This window comes from Embiotoca jacksoni, unplaced genomic scaffold (assembly GCF_022577435.1).
Source record: "Embiotoca jacksoni isolate LCO1_2020_lvr unplaced genomic scaffold, fEmbJac1.0.p SCAF_5, whole genome shotgun sequence".
Classification (NCBI taxonomy): domain Eukaryota; kingdom Metazoa; phylum Chordata; class Actinopteri; family Embiotocidae; genus Embiotoca; species Embiotoca jacksoni.
This window is the reverse complement of record NW_027185403.1, coordinates 12,460,230-12,483,857: the sequence shown is the minus strand read 5'-3', so window position 1 is coordinate 12,483,857 and position 23,628 is coordinate 12,460,230. Positions and strand designations below refer to the sequence as shown.

Here is a 23,628-nt window from a genome sequence, read left to right as displayed (position 1 = left end):
CAGAACAGCAGGATACCTCCACTGTAGGGGTTAACATTTAGGCATGTATTGCTCTCTTGGTAAAGGATGATTCATCTGACCAGAGCACCTCTTCTCAATGTCTGTAGATTTTGCACCACTTGAACCTTTAAATTAGCATTCATCTTTGTAATGAGGGGCTCATGCACAACAACCCTACTATGGTATTTCACCCTCTCTGTAGCTGTCAATGGACTGATCTTGCTGACAGTTTGTTCACATCCTGCATTGTCATCCTTAGTCACCTAAATAGGAGTTGCTCTTCTGTTTTTCCTTACATATCACACTAATACACAAGCACGTCATCTAATTTCTGACCCTATTTACTGATTTCTTTCCCATAAGTCTAAATGTTACTTTAGTCATCTATTGTACCTATTAAAGCACGAGCCAATTAATCAGTCTTTGTGACTGAGACTCCTGCCATCCATGCACCAACAATGAACCCTATTTCAAACACACTAAGACCTTTTCCTCTCATCATGTCGATACAAAATCAGAATCACCTGGGCCTGCTCAACATTTTTAAACAGACCACTGAGCCTGATTGGATGTTAATTGCTTAATTATACAATGCAGTTCACCTGATTGGAAGCATCTGGTTTCTCCACTCATTTATTCAAATTATATAGATATGCTAAAAAGGGCAACTTAATCAAGTTTTTGCCAAAATAAAGTAATATAGGAAGAGTCCACAGTCGTGCAGGGATCTCTTCAACTCAGCTGTGATTGAAGTCCGACAGCTAACACACAGCATGTTCACCTTCTTAGTTTAACAGCTTGGTTTCACAGAGTGAGGCTCACCTCCAGCTCGCGCTGCAAAATGTATAAGCCATGCTGATTCCGTCTCCTCAGCCATGATGTCATCCAGTTTGCTTTTTGCTTTTTCAGCGACCACCTGACAATGACTCCGGCTCCAAGTTTGTTTTACTGAAGTCATGTTTGATTATTACTATTGGCACTCTAAAAAACATTTAGTATACATTAAATATTAAACACCAAGTGTGTGTTTTGGGTGGTCTGGGAATGTGCGTTCATATGATTCAAATATCAAAAATCAGTCAAATCTGTAATTTTGTCTGTGGTCTCCCACGTTTTTAAAATCAGGTAAGATCTGAGAATCCTCTATTGTGCACCAGGCATAAGTTTGAACTTTAAGTAAATCTGAAGATTGGAATGTCATTTGCTCGTAAAATAAGGAATTTGATATGATGAAATTTTGACCTGATAATGGTGCTGGTCATGAGAATGATTGGTAGGACAAATCATTGCGTCTAGGACACGTTCATTCTCTAACTTTACATTTGACAAAGAAGGCTGGTTGGCAGTGGGTTGTGTGGCTTATCCCTTGTTAGCTCCAGCAGTGAGCTCCAGCCCAACTTCCCCTATGAGTGGCCAGCCCAGTCAGTATGCACAACAGTGTTCATTCAGGTTGTTTTTTTTTTGTTGGAGGTGGTGGCTACGAAAGAAAAGAATGCAAAAAGCTGGAGGCAGTAAACATTTAAGCTTCAAGCTCCACCTAAAGTTTGCTCCAGTGGCAGCTACCTGGCTTCTCCCAGCTGTTCTAAATCAAGCCACTCACACAGGGGGTGGAAACCCAGCGGCCTTTTTACACCTGAGGCACCAGGTTCATTGATAAGCCCCGCCCACTGTTAATCACCGGAAAGGAAATCAGGAACTACACTCTGCTACTAAAGATCATACTAATACAGAACATTACTGCTCCACCTAACATTGCAGGAAGAGAAGTAAACATTTCACCAAAGCTACTTATTTTATCTTAAGGGGGGCATGAATGTTGAATGCTAAATCTCCAAATATTAGTAATATTTAATATTAGTATCATAATATACTAAAATAATATTAGTTATTGGATGCATTCTCTGGAAAATGGGACATCTGTTCATGTTGTTGCGATTTGCACTGCACGGCATCATTATTGTCCAATTTTGTTGCTGTTATTGACTTCAGAAATTTTGTTATTATTTGACCTGAGAAGCTGAGTGTTCTAGCTCCTCCTATCACTGAAAACACTGACATATTCATGTGCAGAATACATTCCCTGCATTTCATATTTTCAGGTCTGACATGCTTTTGAGTAATCTTTGGCGATATGTTTAGCGCACTGCAGCAGGTCAACTGATGTTGACGCAACATGCCCGCCATCTGTGTGCACTGTTTAATCTCTGGACGGATTAAGCTGGTACTCCATGGGTAATATGGGCGCTCTCTTACATGCATAATGCACCCGGCTTCGTAAAAATAGTGTATAATACCCCTAAAAAATACACATCACACAGGTTACAATGAGATCATTATTTCTCCAGAGAAAAGAATGTGATTTAATGAGTGTAGCTGGGAAATGAATGTATTTGGCATTAATACATGGCTTCTGTTGTGTAGTGCTGTACACCCACACCCCCTCCCCCCATCCCACCCCCCATCCTTTAAAACAACAGATTACCACTGACAATAAATTGGATTACATTCAAAGAATTGTGACCATAGTGTGAAAGAATCGCCCTCGCTGTGGGTTTGGGTGCTGCATGATAGTCAGCTCCCAGCCGTGATGATCGATTTGCTCCAATACGAGATTCAAAATTTCAATTACATAGAATTCAGTCAATTCTGTGTAAAGACCGATCCTCCAATAATAATTTTGTTCTGCCGCTCACACAAGTCGTGTGAAGGATTTGTTTTAATTAAACCTGAACCCGCTCCATCGCCTCGGAGGCAAAATGAACGCTCAAATTTAATACTGAGATTATTTTCCTCATACAGTAATAGCTTTGTAATGTATGCAGAGAAGGGCTTCTCCCTGGGCTCTCGTTAAAAGGCATGAAAGAAATTAACAGCCAACCGTCTTTATCTCGCTTAAACACTAAAAAGGCTAACACGAGGCAAAATGCTCTGAAGCTATTTGAGGATGTTTTATAAAGCAACAACACCTCAAGGTATGGTTAAGGCATGCAATCCTAATTGCAGAGCATTGGGAAAATGTTGGGAGGAATCAAGACAATGTTGTGCCTACTGATTATTTAATAGGCTCGACACATCAGCTGAGATCAGCATATTCTGACTGCACAAAATCATGCCTCAACAGAAAAGTGAAACCTTCTCTTCTGTTTCAAAACATCCCGACAAAATCCACCGTAAAAATCAAAGTATAAAAACTTCTTGCCATAACTTAATAACTCCGAACAGACTGGCTATATATAAGGTGAGTAAGTCCTTGTCCATTCTCCCATAACATCATAACTGTTTACCTGTCCTGCTTTATTCATTGTCTGATATCACACTTCACAGACAATCAGTGATTATTTTCCAGATTTATGATACGGTGTCCTACAGTATTTTATCCCTTGTAATATACTATGCACTCCTCCTTTGATTTATAATAGCCTCTGCCCTGCAGCACACACCGTGGTGCGCTGCTTTATGCTGTGGTATAGCAGCGCTGATCAGTGGCCCTTGGAGGTGATTTATGAGCAATGGGATTTCCGGTCAGAACAGCTTAATTGAGCCTGTATATTCTCCTGAGCAGTCCTTGAGAAAGGGATAAGGTAATGAGGGGGAAAATGACAAGTGGAAGACACTTTGGCTGTAAATCAGCCTCCTCATATATGCCAAAAGGAAATGTTGAAAAAAAAAAAAACTGCTAAATTCACCTGCAGCGACACCATGGAGCTTCAAATTCACTTGAGTGACCTCGTATCAAGGTGGTGAAGTGGCCTCTCCATTGCACCCTCATTTTTTCCCTCTCTGTCTTCGCCCACTGTTGGACTCCCAGGTGAGCAGGTATGCAGGTATCTATCTCGCTCTTTGCTCTTCTGCTCTTCTCTCAGAACCCCTGGATATTTTGCCTCATTAGGCACTTTGCACCTGGAATCAGAATCTTGTTTTGTGCAGTGTAGGTGACTGGACGGATCCCACAGGGGGTTGGAGGAATATCCAAGAATGTGAAGCGCTGCACAGAAAATACAGGTAACTGCTGTGATGCTGACAGTGGCTGTCTGAGGGGGTGAATGATTATGTGTTCCTTGTTGTGGCTCAGTACTGGCGCCAGAGCAAGGAGCTGAGGGAGGAGTTGGGGCGCCAAGGAAGTGCAAAAGTAGACGCATAGTGGACTCGATGCCTGCTGAAGTCAGCACTATTGACTGACACCTGTCACTTCACTATGTGTGTGCGTGTGTGCACCTGTAGTGATGTGAATAGAGCATATGGGCCCTAACTTGACAGAAGACCCTCAAAATCTTTGGCCCTCAAGTGGATATTATTGAATAAAGGAATACACTCCGTAGTCAAGCTTGTTATACCTCCAACTTTATTCAACTTAATTTGATCATACTGCATTTCTAACACCTTATTTACCCTCATTCAGTTGGCATACATAACATCAGAAATATTGGAAATATCTAACAGCATTACAGAAACTGTATCTTTTAAAATAGCCATAAGTTGCAACTTTCCATTTATGAGGAAGAGGGTTGGGAGGATGGTTCGATTCAACAGTGGACTTGAAGTGCGGGAGACCTTTTTTCGCTGCCTGTTTCCAACCACGAAAGACAAGGGACAAGGGACAGTTTATAAAAAAAAAAAATACTTTACTGTTGCCATGACGACAAAGGTTGCATGGATTTTAAGAAATAGTTACCTTAACACACATGTTTTCAGTGATTTTAACTCAAACCATTATCTTTCCCTAACCAACTGTTCTTTTGAACATAAACTCAACCATTGGAGCTAATTTAGGAAACACTCGTGTGGGTCGTATTTGAGGGAAGGAACCACTGAACTAATCTTTATAGTTTTAGAGGACTTGTTGGGTTGATTGAATGGTGAAATGGGAATGAAAGCTGAGGAGAGGCCAACAGATGTAATGTGAATGTTTGAATGTCCTTGTAAGCCTGTTTTTTTTTTTGGTCCATGTGTGTTTGTGTCTTCCTCTATCTGTTTTTGAATTATAGCAGAAAGGCCCCTCATTTGGGGTATCGCTCCCAATTTTCTACGAGTTATCGTGGTGACATTTACCATCATTTTGTCACTTCTTCCCCTGGATTCATTTGTAATCTTTTTCATTGGTATTTCCACACGTTGGACTTGGCAGAATCAGGCCAGAGTGAGACCCCAAATGTACTCCGAAGCTGTAAATTGGCTCCCATTTCTCTAACTATGTCCCTGCAGGCTCCACTTGAATGTGCACACAGTATGTAGGTTTAGTATAATCACAGCTTACAGCCAAGTGTAGTTTGAAAAGGAAAACTGACCCTGTTAACAGTCATGAACGTCTGTGAAATATATATTTCTGGAGAAATAATGTGACACGACACTAATGGGAAAATTGGGCCCCAAGCTGGTGATGCTAAAATGTAAATCTTCCCATTTAAAAAAATAATTCCTAAATGTTTCTTCTGGGCAAACCAGTCTGAGCAGCTGCAACATTTTCAGTTTGCCCAAAGCATTTGCTCAGGATCATTATTTGCCTTTTTTCATGCAAATTCAAAGTGCACTGTGACATAATCCTGGGAATACCCTTCTCTGCCATCATGAAGAAATATGGAAATAACAAAGATCTGAACATCAGGAGAAAGATCCCAGTCAGTTGAAAACATTAACATTCACTTCCCCAGTGTTTTTAAAACTCTGAGATGTCAGTCACCTAAAATTAGATGAGTGAGCAGAAAAAACATGTTCGTCTTGGATATTTATGGAAACGTGTACCTCTCCCGGTAAGCGTTCGGGTATTTTTTTTCAGATGAAAGAGATAAATTGCATAATTCATCTTTCTATTTCAAATGTCAAGCACGTCAGAAATGATCCCCCACCTGCCTTGACGTATAGTTCAAGACATCTTCTATGTTGCAACAATAACACCAGTTATCACCTTGGATTTATTGCACAAGGGAAAAGTGAATTAGAGTCTCTTCCAGACCTCATATAATGCAGAGCCTAATCCTAACAGACTTTGTATAAAAAATTAAATCCTGTTTGTCTGGTTTTACATCATTTTTCTATTATTTCATGTGTGAATAACGGTCTTCTTTTGGCCGCCTAATATCTGGTAATCTGGGTAATTCTGCCACTCTTGAATCCACATAGGCTTTGCAGTAATTTTCTAATACAAGGGCTGTCATCACGCTGTCAGACCTGTCTCGCGCTAAAGAAAGCGGCTGTGCGTAATGCAAGGCCAGCAGGCAACCCTGCCAGATAATTGAGGGCAGTTAACGGTGGCAGTGATGTTTTTTGATTGAAGATTTAATGTTACCTTCCATCCTTGAGGAGGATGTTGGTTATCGACCGTCTTTAAAGACCAAAGGGCCTGGGCCAGGATTTGAGGCTATTGATCTGAAAGGAAAGGAGAGTGGCAACAGCCGTGTTCAGGTGGTTCCGTGGGATAGGCCAGCAAGGTCATCTGTGCCAGGCCAGGCCAGGCCAGGCTGCGCTGTGATGTTATGTATATTTGATATGCAAAAACAGATTCATTGATTTTCCATCGAGGTATTAGGGATTCAGATTGTGAATGGCGAAATGTCATCCAGAGCGGATCTGGTTTTCAAAGACAGGGAAAGGGGCATTGGATTTCAAACTGAGAGATTTCATGCTATGTTCCTGTTAAATGGAGGCTGAGAGCAAGAGATATGGGTCCAGGTGCAGAGTGGAGGAGGGGAAGAGAGGCTATGATATCCCTAACAAATTCATTATGTTACAGTCTGCTCCCAGGTTTTTGCTATTTTATTCTTTGCTGGGGTATTCAGAATCTAATGTGCTTCTTTTTTTTATGAGCTACTGGAATCCCATTTACATCCTAACCCTCATCTCTTCTTTGTTAAATAGCAGCTAAATAGAGCAAAGTAGAAGCTTTAAACCCCTTAGATTTTCTGTAACATACGGATGTGAGCTGGTGTCCTTTTTGACCAGGATTTTAAGATTCAGTTTGCAGTTATGCCTTAGCTGACAAAGGAGGAAGTGCCAGACAAATATTCTGTATGCCACACACTTAATCTGGTTATTGTCATATGCATTTCTGTGTATAGAGTAAAATCACCGAGCCATAACAAAGCTTTTTCCTTGGAACTTGTGTTGGAGGACACTCACTGTCCCTAGAGAGAAGCAGGTCTTCATCTATCATCACAGCTGTTTTTGGGGTTGCAGTGGTACAGTCCCCAAGCCTCGTTCTTCACGGATTGCGTGTGATGGAACATTTCAGGAATCTGTTCGCTAAAAATAGTGCTCTCTATGCTATGGTTCTCTTCTGCTTTCCTTGAGATCTTCTCAAGAGGATGAGGCACATATTCAAATGTCAGCAGGAAGGGATCGATTTCACTTCTTAAATAAAGCCAGTTTTGTGTGGGGTGGATTGTGATGAGTCCAATAAAAGGCAATGTGGTTTTGTTTTGAGCTTTGTCGAGTTTTGGTATTTGGAAAATGAAAATCATCTGCATTTGGGGAAACATTTGAATATTTTACCATTACATGGACAATTCCTTTCCTTTTTAAAATTTTTAGAAGTTAGCGGAAAATGCAAATTTCTTTATTGTTGGAAGCAGATTTTCAAAAATTTTCAAAATAAGAAGAATGTAAAAGGGGTCTGTATTAGATGGCTGTAGACAAGATCTTATGCTAACAAACTAAGGCTAAAGCTAAGGCAGCATCCTCAGTTGATGATCTATTTATTAGACCAAGACATAAAGAGATGGTGTTGGTCTGGTAATGTAGTGTACAGCTAGTTGTTTTTGTGTTATAAGAAAAATGAAAATATCAAATTTTAACAACCCTGTTTTGGATGTTCATACTTGTATTAACTGGGCAGAGGTTAGATTTATTTTTTGTTTATATTCTGAAACAAGTTTACAGATAAGAATTACTGCCTCACAGTTGTAATCCTCTGATAATCAGTCAAGTTGCAGTTTACATCAATGTCTGTCTAGACTCATATGACTTTGAAGAAATTTTGTCCAATAAATGTTGATTCTGATAGAAGAGAAAGTTTTAGCCATGACAGTAGATGACACTTTAAATATAGAGGTTGCTCCAAAGAAGCTAAAAATTCTAAAACGTGGATGCTTCACACTCATTTTCAACCCAACAGTAGAAGATCTAAACAATCACAACAGTTTTAACATGGACATCCAAGATTAGTGTCACCAATTCAGTATCCAACCAAATGTGAAATATAGCATCTTCTGTTCCTGACTTATGGCCTTGAATAATCGACAGAAAACTGTTTTTGCAAGTCTGATGTCGCAGGGAGATTGACCTTCGACCTTTTGAGTATGAAATGCCTGCACTTTATTATGTTTTCCTATTAGAGATTTGTTAGAAGTTTTGTCATAATTAGAGGATACATTTTCAATTGCGTGATATTGAACTTAACCTTTGACCTCCGACCACCAAATTCGAATCAGTTTTTCTTTGGGATCAAGTGAAAGTTTTTACCAAATTTGAAGAAATTCCCGAAAGGTGCTCCTGAGATATCAAGCTGTGGTGCCACATGAGGTCATAGTATACATCAAAGATGTGAAAAGCTGCTTTCGCGATGCAGCCAGTTGTCTTCAGAAACTCGTGTTTAAAAAGAAAGTATATCTACGGCCTACAGCTGTGTCACTTATAGTTATGGCTACCAAACTATGAATGGATAATCGCTGTTTGTGGGCGGGGTTTAACAAAGGTCGAAAAAGATACATTTTGAAGGTCAAAAGAAAGTCCACTATGATTAAATACAATTCTAACGCATTTATTTACTTTTTTTGCACATTTACAATCAAGAATTAGATCGATATCCATTGGCATTATATACTCTACCTACACGACATCATCTATCCAACACGTAATGACAACATTAGACAAAAAGTTATACAATGGTAAACAGATCTAGGCAGTGCTTTCCTCATTTAAGTTTCAGCCATGACAGAATTTTTACCCATCACACAAAACAGTGAATTGAAACTTTTGTTTGATATTGCATAATTATGCTAAGGGTGAAATGACATGCAGTGCTGTTATCGAAGCGTAATATAAGTATATGTGTTATCCGTGACGTATAGTGATATTCCATTGCTAACTCACAGCACCATCTGGGTACATCCATTTAAAAAAAAAAAAACAGCAATTGTGGGCGATTGCACATACAGTATGTGACAGGTTGATGAACTGAGATGATGTTGCCCCTGAGGTTGCTTTGTTGTTAGTGATATCATAGCCTTTAGGACACCTGGGTCTCAGCTCTCTGAGAACAGCGTGTGTGATGTCAGCCCCAACAGGAGTAACCTGATTAACACATGTGCATGTCATACACAACACTGTGCATACTTCACAAATCAATGACTCACATTGCTTTAACTGTGTGTGCTTCTCTAGTCATCCTGGCAGGTAAGTGGCCTTAGTTTTTCTTCTAGTACAGTATGTGTCTTAGAGGGTGCAGTGTACTGCCTATGCAGTTTAATACTCTTCATCGATGGTGACGTGATACTACAGTACCATCTCTCTTTCTTCTGTTTCTCCTCTTCACACTCGTTCCTATTTAGAGAGGGTACTTTCTCAGGAGCTCTGATTGCCACATGTACTTCCTCTCCGGAAAGCGATCAGGAATCCTAATGCGCCGGAAGTCCTGGATGCATTTCTCCAGCTCCTGCTCTGGAGTCATCTTCTCCTTGTTTGCTTTCCTCTTTGCAGCCTCTCGCTCCCTGACCGCAAAGGTTCTCACGCGGAGCATTTCCGTCTTGCGGCGCATCTCTGCGTGCTGCATCATGTGAATCGCTCCTTTGGGCATGGGGCGGTCTAGCGTCTGGATGTTTGACTGCCGGCTCACGGGGGCACGGACCACAGTTCCTTGAGGGGAACTCGCCTCCGACTGGGTCTCAGAGCAGGAAGTGGAGAGGTCGTTGAAGGAAGTGCCACTCTCTCCTTCACGCTCGCTCTTGTGGCTCTTGCAGCAGCAATCACAGTGAGAGGACGACCACCGAGAGGGGCCACCTGAAGAAAAACACACAAAAATATATTTGTCAGTTGTTGGGACCACATGCAGCAACATCCACCTTCATGCAGAAAACCACTGTTGCCATTTATAGTGAAAGATTCCAGCAATAATCAAAAGAAACAGTTGTAGTGATCAAGCAAATGCCAACACAGCAGTTTCAATGTTATACAAATATCTTTAAGCGAATATCAGATGAGTGTGTGGGGATATTTAGGGGGTACAGCTGTAAGAACATGTGAGTTATTGGCTTTGACATTTAATTGCTGAATCTCAAAGAGCTGGTGGGCTGTGCATATTGCTTCCTCTGATAAGAAGAACCCCAGAGCTCAGCGAAGCTCAGTACAGCTCCCTAAAAGACCTTTCCCATTTCCCAAGGCAAAGCTTGTCTCGGAGCCAAAGCAATCTGCTTTGCCGTTGCAGTTTCTTAGTAGAACTGTAACCTGGCCACCAAGAAGGTAGTGTATTATTTTTGTGTTTTCAGATCACTCAGTCAAATAAGTCAGGGAGTATGCTTTATACCATTGGGGAGGCAACAAAGGTATAAAATACAGGTGAACACAAAGTATAATCTATCTTGGCTGGTCAGACAGTCAGGTCAGTGGCAATGCAGTGAACTGACGCATCTACCGACCTTGCAGGTGTCCTGATCTCCTGTCATGCAGTCTGGATGAGCAGGAGCAGGTATACTAGTGAGAGATTTTCGTAGTCTTTATCGCTCTTCCTGTACCTTATTCTTGTCTCATTTCACATCCTCCTACTGTACACAGTGCTGCCCGCTGGCTTGTGAAGTGTTCGAGTAAAGACAGTAAACACTGGAGCTGGCTTTCATTTCCAAAAATAACTGTGAACTATGGTTTCACTTAGATCTACAAACGGAGGCAGAAACGTACAATGCTGAAAACTGCTGTGCTCTCTGTATGTAAACAGCAGTATATGGAGAATAAACTCATAGAAGCAGACTCCAGAAACCTCCTAATGGCTTTTTCCAGTGTGATGATACAGACTCAATAGCAATGATATCTCAGAGGAAGCCATAATTTGTCCATTACCTCCTTTCAATACATGCACCAATTTAAACGGAACAGAGTTCAAGGGGGATTTTAACCTCTCTGCGCAGACTGTAATAATGACCTTATCTCTGGTGCGATGATTGCATTGAGCTGATAGTGAGAGAGTCGCTAACAGCTTTTTAATGGCTAATCCATGAGTAAAGAGGCCAATCAGCACACCAATTTCCCCCCACAGAAAATGAATGTCGCTGAATCCAGCAGATGAGCAGCACCAGGCAAATGGATGCAGGCACTTTAAACGAGGAGGATCCAGAGGAGGAGGCTGAGCATTGTTTCGAAATGGATGGATGCTGTAGTCCAGAGGGGCAACCGGTTTAGGAAACAAGCCAACACCCAATAATAGCAACATAAAATTTTCAGGCCATGCAGGAGAATGAATTGTACTAAGGCCGAGAAGCCCCTGGGATTTCATTTTGTTTTCTGAAACAATTTATTGTAATGGAAGTGTGGACAAGGAAGTAACTGACGCCACATAACCTCAAATGCAAAAACAAATCTATGGTAAAGTGGCAAACTTTGATGTCCTCTTCAGAGCTGACAGGAAATGACTAAAGGCCTTGTCAGGACACAGTCATTCTCGGGTACATTTAAACAAGTGGGTGGGGATGATACACTGGTATCTTTTCAGGGAAGCCATTGATTGTAATGTGCTTTTCTCAGATCCATACAGCCTGTCTAAGAGATCATATTCCGACCACATTAAAAGACTGGGGCTGGTCCTCAGAGCAGACTCGGCCTGTGTGTGCACTTCTCATAAATAACACAGAGAGAGGGAGTCGAGTTCTGCACAGAGCGCGGAGGCATGCAGGCGTCACACGGGGTATCCTCAAACTGCTCTCCACGTCTAATGAAAGCTGGGATGTTTGTCCTCATGCCGCAGAGAAGTCAGTTCATGAAGAGTCAACTGCCTGTATATTAGATTAAAACAGCAAGGTTTTAAATGGCAGAAAAGTAGGACATGATGGGGACTGAAGGCAGAGTTCTCTGACAAACCCAAATGCAAAATGTCAGTGGGTTTCCTGCCAGACATTAGTGGGTGTGTTTTCATCCCTGCTCCAAAACTGACTCATCAAGGGTCTCTGATGATGAAAGCTTTAATGGCAGAGCAGCACCATGCTTCTGTCATGTCATCTGAAAGAGGCACAATCATGTGCTCAAAGTTGCAAGGCAAAAAAAAATGCATAAATAGGAAGAAGACAGACGCATAAGCACATAACCAGGAGGCCATAACACAATTTATTTCATAGTCAGACTTGACTGACCAAAAGCTGTCTACTTCTGAAATTTGAATCTCAGCGGTGATGTGAACTGTGCCCTCAATATAAATGGGAGAAAATATGTTTTGAACACAAAACTGCATTTGACATCCAGGCTATCATACTTGAAAAAAAAAAAAGAAACCACTTAAAGACTGAATTTCTGTAGTAAACATGTCTGCTTTATTCACTTTCATTACTGTCTGTTATTTCAAACAGTGCACAACCCTGTGAAACCGATCTGTGTGATTTACAGTTGGATGTTGAAGTGCTTTAGTTGCTCTTGTACAATACAATTTTCTGGCCAAGGCTTTGGTTGTGAAATGAATAAAATACAGAGAATTAGCTGTAATGAGTTTGGAGAAAAAAAGCCATTGAGTATAATGTGCGCTTGCAGGTTAAATATACATATTCATGCTGCCAGTCCGGGAGTAAAGCTCATTTAGGTGGAGACGTTCTGATCTAAGACACACTCTTATATTCGTCAGCGCCCATATCCAGTTGCATAAATATTTTTTACTCTTCCACTGCCTCAGGAAGAGTGTAGTTTACATGCTTGTTAGCTCACAAATTAGGCCAGCGTGTCCTTGCAGCAGAAAAAAGGCTTGTCTTGCAAAGGCAGTGACCGTCCTTTACAGGGAGTGGGAAATCCATTCCACCAAGATAGTCTTATTTGCTGCAAAACTATCACTTCAGCAGTTTGTGTCCAGGCCAACTTAAGGATACAGCCATCTTCTTGCCAGGTATAATAATGGCTTTAATATCCGCATACATTTGAATTTGTCAATAATAATTACCTCCACCCAGCCAGCCTTCACTCCTGAAGCAACTCTCATCAAGAGCAGTGATTAGAGAGAGCTGGTGACAAATAAGTCACGGCAACCCGTGGAGTCCCAAACAGCATTACACGACCTAATTCAAGGGCACTGAGCATGTCTTATAGTTTCTCATAGACTGCCTTGACCCGCATTATCTGCTCTCCATGAGGCGAGTGACAGCTTCACTGGCTGATTGTTAATGACAAGCGGGTGCTGTCCCCTCCCGAGTCAGAGGGTGGCTGTCCGCTGAGTGTCTCCCTGACAGGGAGATGAACAAGCAACATAGGCAGATTGAAATGTCTATATCAGCTGCTCCCTGCAGGCTTGTCCCTTGACCCAGAGCCGCATCCTGTGCTCTGCACAGGCACCGATAAAGCAAGATGAGGCTGTGAGAAAGCGAGAAGGTATTTGCAGAGCTCTTGTCATTGCCCAAACAACGCCTCAAGAGAACGGAGGAAAAAAGACTGCAGCTCTGGTCCCTCTTCCTATCGAGCTGGTTTCAGTCAAAGAGTGACATCTAAAAAAGTGCATGTAACATTGACTTCAAGCATCACATCCTCCTTTAGTTCTTTGAGAAAAAGTTCATCAACTCAATCATATATAGAGAGAAACTGCTGCCATGCACCCTAAAAAACAAACAAAGCAGCCACTAATTCACAAAGGTCTCTTCCTGCATGCCAGCACAGGGGATCCCCCTGTCATCAGGAAACATTCAGTCCTGCCTATAATGTGAAGAGTTTCACATCCAAGTGGCCATTAAGTGTCTCTGGAGGGATCATTAAGGTTGTTAGATGTCAGACAGAAAGAGCTGTGCAGAAATAGCAGAACCAGGGACAAAAATAACAACTCCATTAACGCGGATCCAAGTTTATCTCTTCTTTTAAAGGGACATGTGAAGGTTTGGGTTGTTTTATGTTTGGATCCACGTGTTACCTTCAGTTTCCATTCTCTTGCTTTTTTACTCACAGACAAGGAAGTTAGTTCATCAGTAAATAACTTAATTAGCTGCAAATATGGCTCATTCCTTTTCAGAAGGAGGAGTTGGGCCATATGGCCAATTAAAAAGCACAGTTTTCATTATTCTGAATGGCTCCCTTTAGCGAGCTGAAGAAAACCCAGTTGGTGGGACAAGGTTGGAGGTGCTTATTTGTCAAAACTGCATCATCATTTGTGAGTCAGCAGGAATCCAGTATACTGTCAGGAAACACATAAGACAATCAATGAACAAGTGCAGACAGTGAGAGACATTTGTTGTGAATTAGTTTATTTCTAAAATAATGGGTTTTTTTTAATCATCATTCATTATAACAGGTCTCTTTCAATTTTGTTCTAACTCTCTGTAAGTTGAACGTTCTATAATGAAATTAAGTGAAACCAATGGCTGCCTAGAAATCATTACAAAAGCTTGTAGTAAGATTTAGAGAACACGCAACAATGATCCAAAACAAGTTGCTTCAAAGAATGATTGATTTCAAAAACTAGATTTTCCTTTTGAATCTGCAGCTTCTCAATAAACCCATATTTACTTTAGAGGTGGACTAGATTGTCTTCTTGAACTAATGAGGAGCGCGAGGTTATGCAAGAAAAGAAAATAGCACAAGCACATACACCTTGCCTTACTTCTTACCATTTTTCTGCCAAGGTGCTCTTTTGGACGTATAAGAGTTATTCATGGGACCACCATCCATCTCTTGGAGGCATTGCCAATCCATCCAGGCTCCAACCAAGCTCTGTGGGAGCTCAGGGATGGCCAATCTATGCCTCTATTACACCCAAGCAATTGATTACTTTCCCTGTCTCTCCCTGCTGCTTTGTGGTCATTGTTCAGGAGTCATTATGGCCACACATCATCTCTTTCAATAGCCCAAATGAAGACTGCACAGTTATATTAACAGAGTTCACCTGGCAAGTATAATCATTCTCCATCTTCACTGTGCATGTCTCCGAGGCACTAGGTCTTTCAGAGGGAGGAAGATGAAACTGTCTCTGATGTTACCAGTGCCACTGTTCAATGATGATTTGCTCTGCTACCGTGATGTGGAGGCAGAAAAGTCAAAGCAGGTTATGAAGCTATTATGTCCAATATGACGGCGGGTTTTCATCAATGATTTGACTGAAAGTTCTTCTCTTGTAAAATAGGCTTCAAATTATCTTTAAAATAGGCTGCAATTCATCTCTCGGTGGATGGCTGGAGACGAGGAAATATTTTGGGATCACAGATTGCTTTTTAATTATCCAACACGCTCCTCTTTCCCCAGAGATAATTAGCAATAAGGAGACCGGCCCCAAACGACAGCTGAGAGGTGAGAGTTGTACATCACTACAGCAATAATGTTGTAACTGCCAATCCAGAAGTTAAACATCCCTATCATGCTAACCAACCTACATTTCTGCTTCACAAATAACCTGACAGGATCACTTCAACAAGGCCACTTCTGACAGTTAAGGTCCAAGTTAAAATTATCCATCCACAAAGCAGGCGACTGCAAATTTTGACTCACTATTTCATCTTTTATATTCTTTTCCTAAACATTTTACCAACTAATCTCATAAGTTTGACTTTTTAAGCGTCTGACAATCGAACCGTTTTTCCCAGGCTTGGGAACGTAATATCTCAAGAACACTGTAAGGTAATTTCTTCACGTGCAGTACACAAGGATGAACTGAAAAGATTGTGATGGTCAAAGGTCAAAGGTCAGGCTCACTGTGACCTGAGATCAGTCCCATGCTCGTCAACTTAATATTTCAGGAACGCCTGAAGGGATTTGGTTCACTTGGACTCAATGATGAACTGATTAGATTTTTCATGGTCAAAGGTCACTGTGACCTCAATAACACAGTTGTGGCTATAATTCAAAAATGTATAAATTCATTATGACAAACTTTCACACAAATGTCTAATAAGATAAAATGATTTAGTGGTGAGGTCAAAGGTCAGCTTCACTGTCATCTTAACGTTCTTCAAAAACCCTTTTCTAGCCACTATTCAACACCATTACTCAGGAACAGAAGCGACGATTGTGACCATATTTCACATTTGGTCTGATAGTGAAGTAGTGAAACTGATCACCTTTAAATTGTGGCGACTGATTAGATTTTAATGTGCTGTCAGATTGAAGATGTGGTTGATGCACCATGTTTTAGAATTTGTAACTTCTTTACAACAACATACATTTTTGCGTCTTTGTCTACTGTCATGGCAACAACTTGGTTTTCTACCAGATTCAGCTTTATTGGCCAAATTCCTTCAAAGTTTGCACTACATGTTATATGGACAGTCTGGACAGACATGGACATGAACTGCAAGTTACTTGTTGGCGAAGACATAACAACTGCGAGGCAGCAATTCATGTTTTTCATAATTTTGACTTTTGAATCTCATAGCTTTGTCTTAAATTTACTATTTCATTTTTCATAATTGTGACTTCTATTAACTCTTGTCTTATCATGACTATCATGCAATGCAAGATGGTAGCTGTTGAACTGATACTCTGGATCTTCTGACCAAATCAACTACTGATCTCAGTCATGTTCTCTCTGAAATGTGCTTCTCATGAGTACAGTTGTTTATTCAAAAGATGAACAAATCATAGGCTACCTGATGAAATGTGAATTCATCATAGCCATCAGGTTTTAAAAGCTGTTGTTCATGATGAATGCTCTGACACTGTGGCCTCCTGAGGCTTCCCTTTGGCTGAAGTATCATATGTTTTAGTCTGCAGAGAAAACAGCAGCGTATATTCTCCAGAGCAGGAGAGGGTGACAATAATTGAGAGTAGAGAAGGTCTCAGTGACGAGGGAATGAGTCCTATGAGAGTTGGTCCACATCAGGAAAAATTTGAAATATCTACTGTGGAGATTTCAGAAACTGTAGTCCACACTGGTGACAGTCAGTGGAGCTTTAGAAAACAACTGATGCCTTTAAAGAAAAGAGCATCATTGATGACGCTGAGGAACTGACAGGCTGGGTGAAAGTCTCTCCGTTTTTTTTTACTGCGCTGGATTGCTCTTTTCACACACCCAACAAACCCAGCCTCCCTCTTTGCGTTTTCACTCCATATGAGCCTTTCTAATGGGGAGGGGGCTGAAAAGAGAGCAATGAAATTTTCTGCTGAAAACGACAAACAACAATAAAGCACATCTGTTTCATGCACCCCTAAGGTGCACTTGTCTACATGCATTCTTAGTTTAGGACTACCTGCCTTAGGCCAGCCACTGTCCCACATTCAGAATCAGGTTACAGTATTAGTTTTGAAAGTGGATGTGGGCTGCTGTGCTCCTGTGAAGCAAGGGCTCTCACGCCTGTCTGCCTTTGATGCGTCGATCCATCATCCTGACTTTATGCCTCTGTCTCCTCATGCTTGCGATATATGTGTGTTTCCTTCCACCCTCACCTTGTCTGCTCTGTTTTAATGGAAACCCACTCTCTCCCTCTGCTTCCGTGTCTCACCACCGAGAAAAAAAAAATTTCCTCTCCACACCCTCGTACTCGATGAACTTTCCTGTCTGATCCTTACTTTAATCTATTTTTGCTCCCGCTCCCTCTCACTTCTTTCTGCCTCAGTTCTTTCTCCCCATGGCCAGGTCTCATGCAACTTTTACTCCCTCATCCCTCCTGCTCAGATGCTCTATGCTCCATCTGCTTGCCTTCTTTACTTCCTTTTAGCTTTCCTCCCTCTTTTCCTTTCCTCTCTGTGCTATTCCTACTCTGCAGCTTCTTTCCTCTCGTGCTGTACTTCCTGCAGTTTCTCTCCACAGTCTCTTCCCTCCATCTCATCCTCCTCCTCCTGTCCCATGACTTTGTCCTCGGGCGGTGTCTGTTAATGGGGAAGGGAGTGAACACCTGCACCACATGCTGTACTCCAGAACGTTGAATGACTCTGGAAAATCCTGTCTGGCTGGATGTTTTTCAGGTCAAGGAATACCCGTCTCTAATAATTACCCCCATATTAACAACAGGTAAATCATTAGCAAACCATATGTCATGTCTTCCTACAATCCACCCTCTTGCACCTCCAACCTTGACCCACCAACTGGGTTTTCTTCAGCTCTCCTAAAGGGAGCCATTCAGAATAATGAACACTTGCTTTTTAATTGGCCATATGGCCCAATTCCTACCTCTGAAAAGGAATGAGACATATTTGCAGCTAATTAAGTTATTTGCTGATGAACTAATTTTGTCTCTGAGTAAAAAACAAGAGAATGGAGCAGCATTCATGTGATTTTCTTTGTTGTCCACTGGTGCTATATTATTCATAACCTGGCAGAATGTGAGCAGCCGTGTTTACGCATGATGCATGTGTACTTGAAGTGCAGCTGCATTGTGACTCAACTCTCCTGGGGCCCGTGGGCAAGTTTGCCTCTTATCTCAGACCCAAAACACAAGTTTGAAGTCAGTCCCCTTCAAGGGATGCAAAGATTTTGGAAGGATAGTGCTGCAACCAGACCATGCCTCCTGGTGGTGTGGGCAAACATCCATCACTTCCTACAAGTCACCTGGAAATTAAGAGTTTTTGAATGGGAAATAAACTTTTACCATTTAATGAAAAAAAAAAAAAACAGCCTTTCTAATGGACACTAATGGGTATATTACCATGTATGGGGTAGGGAGGGGCACTTGCTCCTTTTCTTCTTTTCTTTAGTTTATTGTGGTTATTTGTTTGTGCATTTGGCTGTTGTTTGTATTAGGGGTACTTCTAAAAGACAGAAAGCCCCCTGTTTAACTCACATCACTTCTAAGAGTACAGAGAGGGAATAAATCTTCACTCACGGTAGAAGATGTACTGTGCGTAATTGGACCAGACCCTGTCATCCGCATAATGGCCGATGGGGGAAGCAGCCAGGGACGAGTTGCAGGCCACAATGTGAAAACCGCACTCTGACAGCATGTCAAAAGCTCTCTCCAGGTGCTTGAACTTGAGATAAAACCTGCAGGAGTACCGGTCCGGTGGTCTGTCCAAGTCCCTGTTCTCGTTCAGGGCGTCTCCAAATACCTCTTTCGCTAAGCCGATTCTGCTGCTGATGAAGATTCTCGGTAACTTTTTGGCTTTGACATCAGTTTGACTTTCACTACCTCCCGCGGCGCAAACTCCTTTGAAAGCGACCGTTATATAGCCATACCTCCTGTCCAAAGAGTAAGGGGGGTAAAACCTATTGTCGCTGCCTTGTGACGCATCGTCGAAATCACTGTAGTATAATTCATCTGAAAAGAGTTTTGACTCCTCGGATGACAAAAGTTTTGCCAAATCTGGTAGCTGGAAGTATTCCGCTTCTCTTTTCAACCTTCCTCTCTCAGGAAAGTGGTCAGGGAGGACAACTTGCTTGTCTCTAAGGTAATCCAATACATACCGGAACAGAAAGCCATCTCTGTCAATAAAATAGCGTCCTCTAAAGTCCCGGGACAAGTCATTTGAAGACCCCTTCTTGTTAGAGAACAGCTTCCCAAGTAAGGAATTTGGGAAGCTTGTTAACGTGCCATGACGAGTGTAATACACCTGCCCACCCACGTTTAGCTCAATAACATCCGATGGAGGGTTTTGCACTAAGCTTTGCTCTTTTGCAGGTTGCGTTTTGCAGTTTTCGCTCAATGCCATTTTTTCCGATCTTGCACGAAATCCGAGTCTCGATCACGGAGCGCAAACGTCCCAGAAGTTCAGGGTGTGGGGTGTAGCTCCATGGTGCTGATGCACTTAGACCCAAAGCATAGTCTTGATTCCAGCTGCAGTCCTCGCATCCAGTGTCTCATGACAAAACAATCCCAAGGTGTGTCTATAGTATATCCTTTAACCCCATGCGTAAATGTGCCTGCCCACAATGCATCCTTTTTTAACAGAATCGATTATCATAACCAGCATCATGTTACACACATCCACTGCGATGGGTCATCAGTGTGACTGAAATTGAATCCTCACTTCACTCTGAAATTTCCCACTATTAAAAAAGTATAAAAGCATTTGTGCTCAAGTTTTCTGTGGAAATATTCTCCCTTTTGCGCCTGGCTCCTAGTTCAACTATATAAATCCAAGATAAACAAAAAAAAAATTGCCATCAGCATCTGATTATTCTCCTGCTCAGCGTCGCTCCTGACTACTGGGAGACTGAAACACGCTCCAAGGTCTGGCTCACAGAGAGGAGGATGGAAGCGGGACTCCTGTGCGTACCCATCTCTCCAAACTGCTGAGTGCGGAAACGGTTGGACCGGCAGTAGGTTTAAGATAATGTTGGTCGAAGCTGTGCAAGAGAGAGGGGAAAAAAAAAAATCGTCCCGCGAAGTAATGTCTTACATCATCTTAAAGGAAAATGACATTTTCAGTCGATCGACATAAAACGGGCTGATGGGGGTGCATGTGTGCAGTTTTTCGCGAAATTCTGATCTGGCCACGGGCGATGTGCAGCTGGCGGTGGGGATTCAGGTCTAATGCAGTTTTAACATCCCAGCGTTGCGGATTTTAATCCCTTCTTCTGAGTCTTCAGAGGGGCTTTCGCATTTACATGTAACGCTTTTAGCTGACGCGCTTATCCCGAGAGACGGGTGAGGGGTTGTAGGTGCCAGCGTCTTGCTCAAAAACTCATCGGCTGTGACAACTACACGTGAACAGAGCTGGTGATCTAAACACGTTACTGCTCTTAACTGCCTTTCGGTCCAGCATCATACTTAAAAATCAACAAAGTAAAGAAACATAAAGATGTCAGTTGCACTCTTCTGCATCTCATTGAACCTTTGGGTACCCAGTGTCACTTCTGCATCCAGAACACAATGATTTGATATGAAAATTGATCTGTTCATCATCGATTTGACCAAGTGGATTCTTATTTCAGCACCACGGACAGATCTCAGCCAACTCCAAAATCACTGCTGCTTAATGCAGCATGCACTCTCATATAAACTGATATTAAAACATAAATAATGCATTGATTAATAACATGTTTTTCAGTGAGCTAATTGAACAAGATACAGCAATATGAGGTCCATTTGGTTAATACATTTTCCATTAAGTGTATGTTCCTTTGCAGTTTTCCCAGCAGTTTCATTGGGGGGGGGGGGGGGGGGGGGGGGGGAACTCAGTAGGACAAACCCTTATTACTGAGTCATTTCATTCTGCATTAGAGAAGCAGGGGGGAAAGGGTCTGGGACTTGTATATTATTGCTCAAGGCCTGCTCAGTGAATTTGTCATAGAGTCAGTGAAGCCAAATAGTGTGCAACCAAAAATCCAGTTTGGATGAAATGAGATGCAGGGCTGGAGTCAAGTTTTGACAGTACATGTCATCATCTATGTGCAGTTTTATGTGGGTCACAAGTGTTGTATATAAAGTGTATGACACAAGATACACAGTACGTGGGAGCAACATAGAAATATGCATTCCTGTGTTCAAGATCACCTGAATCTGGGCAACTACTTTTATACTTATGGACCTGTTTATTTTCCATATGAAGTATCAGATTCCTTAAGTCTACTGCTAACATCACCTGAAACCACTGGCACTAACACCTGTCTACGTTCCACACTGATTTGTACCTCTTGTTTGCTTATCAACCTGTTTCAGTTTTTTGTGTCTGTGTGTCTTTTGAAGCCATGTTGTAATAAATCGGAGGCTTTTACCGCTGCGGTGCAGAGAGAAGGCGTTAATGATAGGAGAGCACCCTTGACTTGTGGTTTTGAAGAGGCAGCGGTCACGCTTTACCCTGTTAATTCAGAGTATATTGTGCTGGAGAGGGGTTGCTAAGCAGCCACGGGGGGCTGAGTGGGATTCAAACAGTGGGGATTTAGAGCTACAGTGAGAATACTGATCTCTTTTTTCTCTGATGTGAGGTTTTGCTGCTTACATTATAAATTATATTGTAATGTTTTCTGGGATCATGTGACCTTAATTTTGAAGTAAACACCACTGATAAAGAATAGCATCATTAGTTGTGTTTTATTCTCGTTTGTTTCTAAATTCCCATATACAAACGAATATCTGGGGTTATAAGCTTGTGTGAAGGTGTGACTTTAAGTTGATTCTCCAAAATTTGCTTGGGGATGATTCTCTCCCCACATGTGCCATAAAACCTGTTCTTAGTCATCTCACTCATCCTCCCATTAGAGCCACTTTCCCTGCCTCCTGTCTTCACTTTATTTCCCATTCATGCATAACTCCCAGGTTAGATTCTATCTTTCGGAAGGGGTTAAATTTCATGCAACTTCAGCATGAATAATGTAAGACAATATGGCTCCCAGCTGGGCATGAAGTAAAAAAATCTGTATGTGCTGTAACATTAAATTGTGGGTTTTGCAAGTGCTTGCTTCACAATCTGTGGAGTGTCTTGAAGACATTTTGATGCAGGTCGACTCATTGCATAAACAAAATAACTCTTTTAAATGAGAAATGGTTTAAAATCAATTCCTAAACTTCAACAAACATGTACAGTGTATTCTGATGAATATTCAATGATGACTTTACACGTCTGTCATCAGTGAATGTCTGTCTTGTGGGTAATTGTTTTAAAGCCTAGAAAGTAACAAAGAATCCAGATCCAAATCTCTCTGCGGAGTTATTATCCCCATGCACATATTGTCTGCCTTGCCCTATATTTCCTCCTCTCTCACTAACTTTTCATTCACTCAAATTTGCAGATAAAAGAGGCAGAAGTGTGAAGTGGCATGTTTTGGGGAAAAGAAATGCATTTTGAGTTTTATTTATTTTTTTATAAAACTAAAATTGCTTTCACATATTTTCTCCATGAATAAAGCCATGTTTTCCTTTCTATTGAAAATGAGCTTTTGAGTTATAATCTTTCCTAATATTATAAGGTAAGAAGTCACCAATTGATTACAGCCTATAGTAAATAATTATATATGATGCAGCTCTTCATTGACATTGACTGTCCTCTTGAGCCCCTAGAGGGCAGTACACTAAGTAAATGAACAAGGAATCTGTATAAAAAATATTTGTTATTCACTTCAAATTCATCTAATAAGCATTTATTCTTTAGACTAACATTTAATGTAAACTTACATTGCAGTGATGTCTAAATTGCAGTGCAAGCTATTGTATGCATTGCATTTACACCAAGACGCCAGTCAACACTGTTGCATCATGCCTGTGTGTGCATACAAATAAGCACTAGAATATAACATAAATAGTTATTGTGTTCACATTTACATCCAGATGAAACAACTCTGTCGGCTATAACAGCCCTTTAATCCCTATATTATAAACTGTCTTTCTTTACTGGGACATCACATGATACAGAATATAATGGTGTTTTGTCAGTAGTAGGAGACCCAGCAGTGCTTAAGACCTATATTATCTGAATAGTTGGTTGTCTATGATCCAACAAAAGCTGAGGCTACTTCAAATTTTGCAGGTAGAAGCTAAATGCCTCAGCCCCACTGTTTCGCCTGCATGTTATTAGTACTATAACTGTAGTGTCTGTCTGTCTAATGCACCATAACAGCTGCAATACAATGTAGGAACATGCTGGGCAGCTGCATGAACAATCTTGTAG

General features: G+C 41.4%; 1 protein-coding gene across 1 annotated transcript; it reads right to left on the bottom strand.

Annotated features, from left to right (window-relative positions):
- Positions 1-8,736: 8,736 nt before the first annotated feature.
- Positions 8,737-20,551, bottom strand: LOC138211680 (BTB/POZ domain-containing protein KCTD16-like). Its single transcript, XM_069171720.1, has 2 exons — positions 18,909-20,551; positions 8,737-9,990 (listed from the first exon to the last, which is right to left on the bottom strand). The coding sequence occupies exons 1-2, from the start codon at positions 19,729-19,731 to the stop codon at positions 9,539-9,541; spliced, it is 1,275 nt and encodes a 424-aa protein (XP_069027821.1). The 5' UTR covers positions 19,732-20,551; the 3' UTR covers positions 8,737-9,538.
- Between the last annotated feature and the right edge of the window lie 3,077 nt (positions 20,552-23,628).

Bases quoted from the DNA above. Each gene is read 5' to 3' on its own strand.
- LOC138211680 (XM_069171720.1), bottom strand. From the start codon at position 19,731: ATGGCATTGAGCGAAAACTGCAAAACGCAACCTGCAAAAGAGCAAAGC. The intron at 9,991-18,908 runs GTGAGTGAAGAT...GTTTTTCTTCAG, and splicing joins CGCACAGTACATCTTCTACC to GTGGCCCCTCTCGGTGGTCG.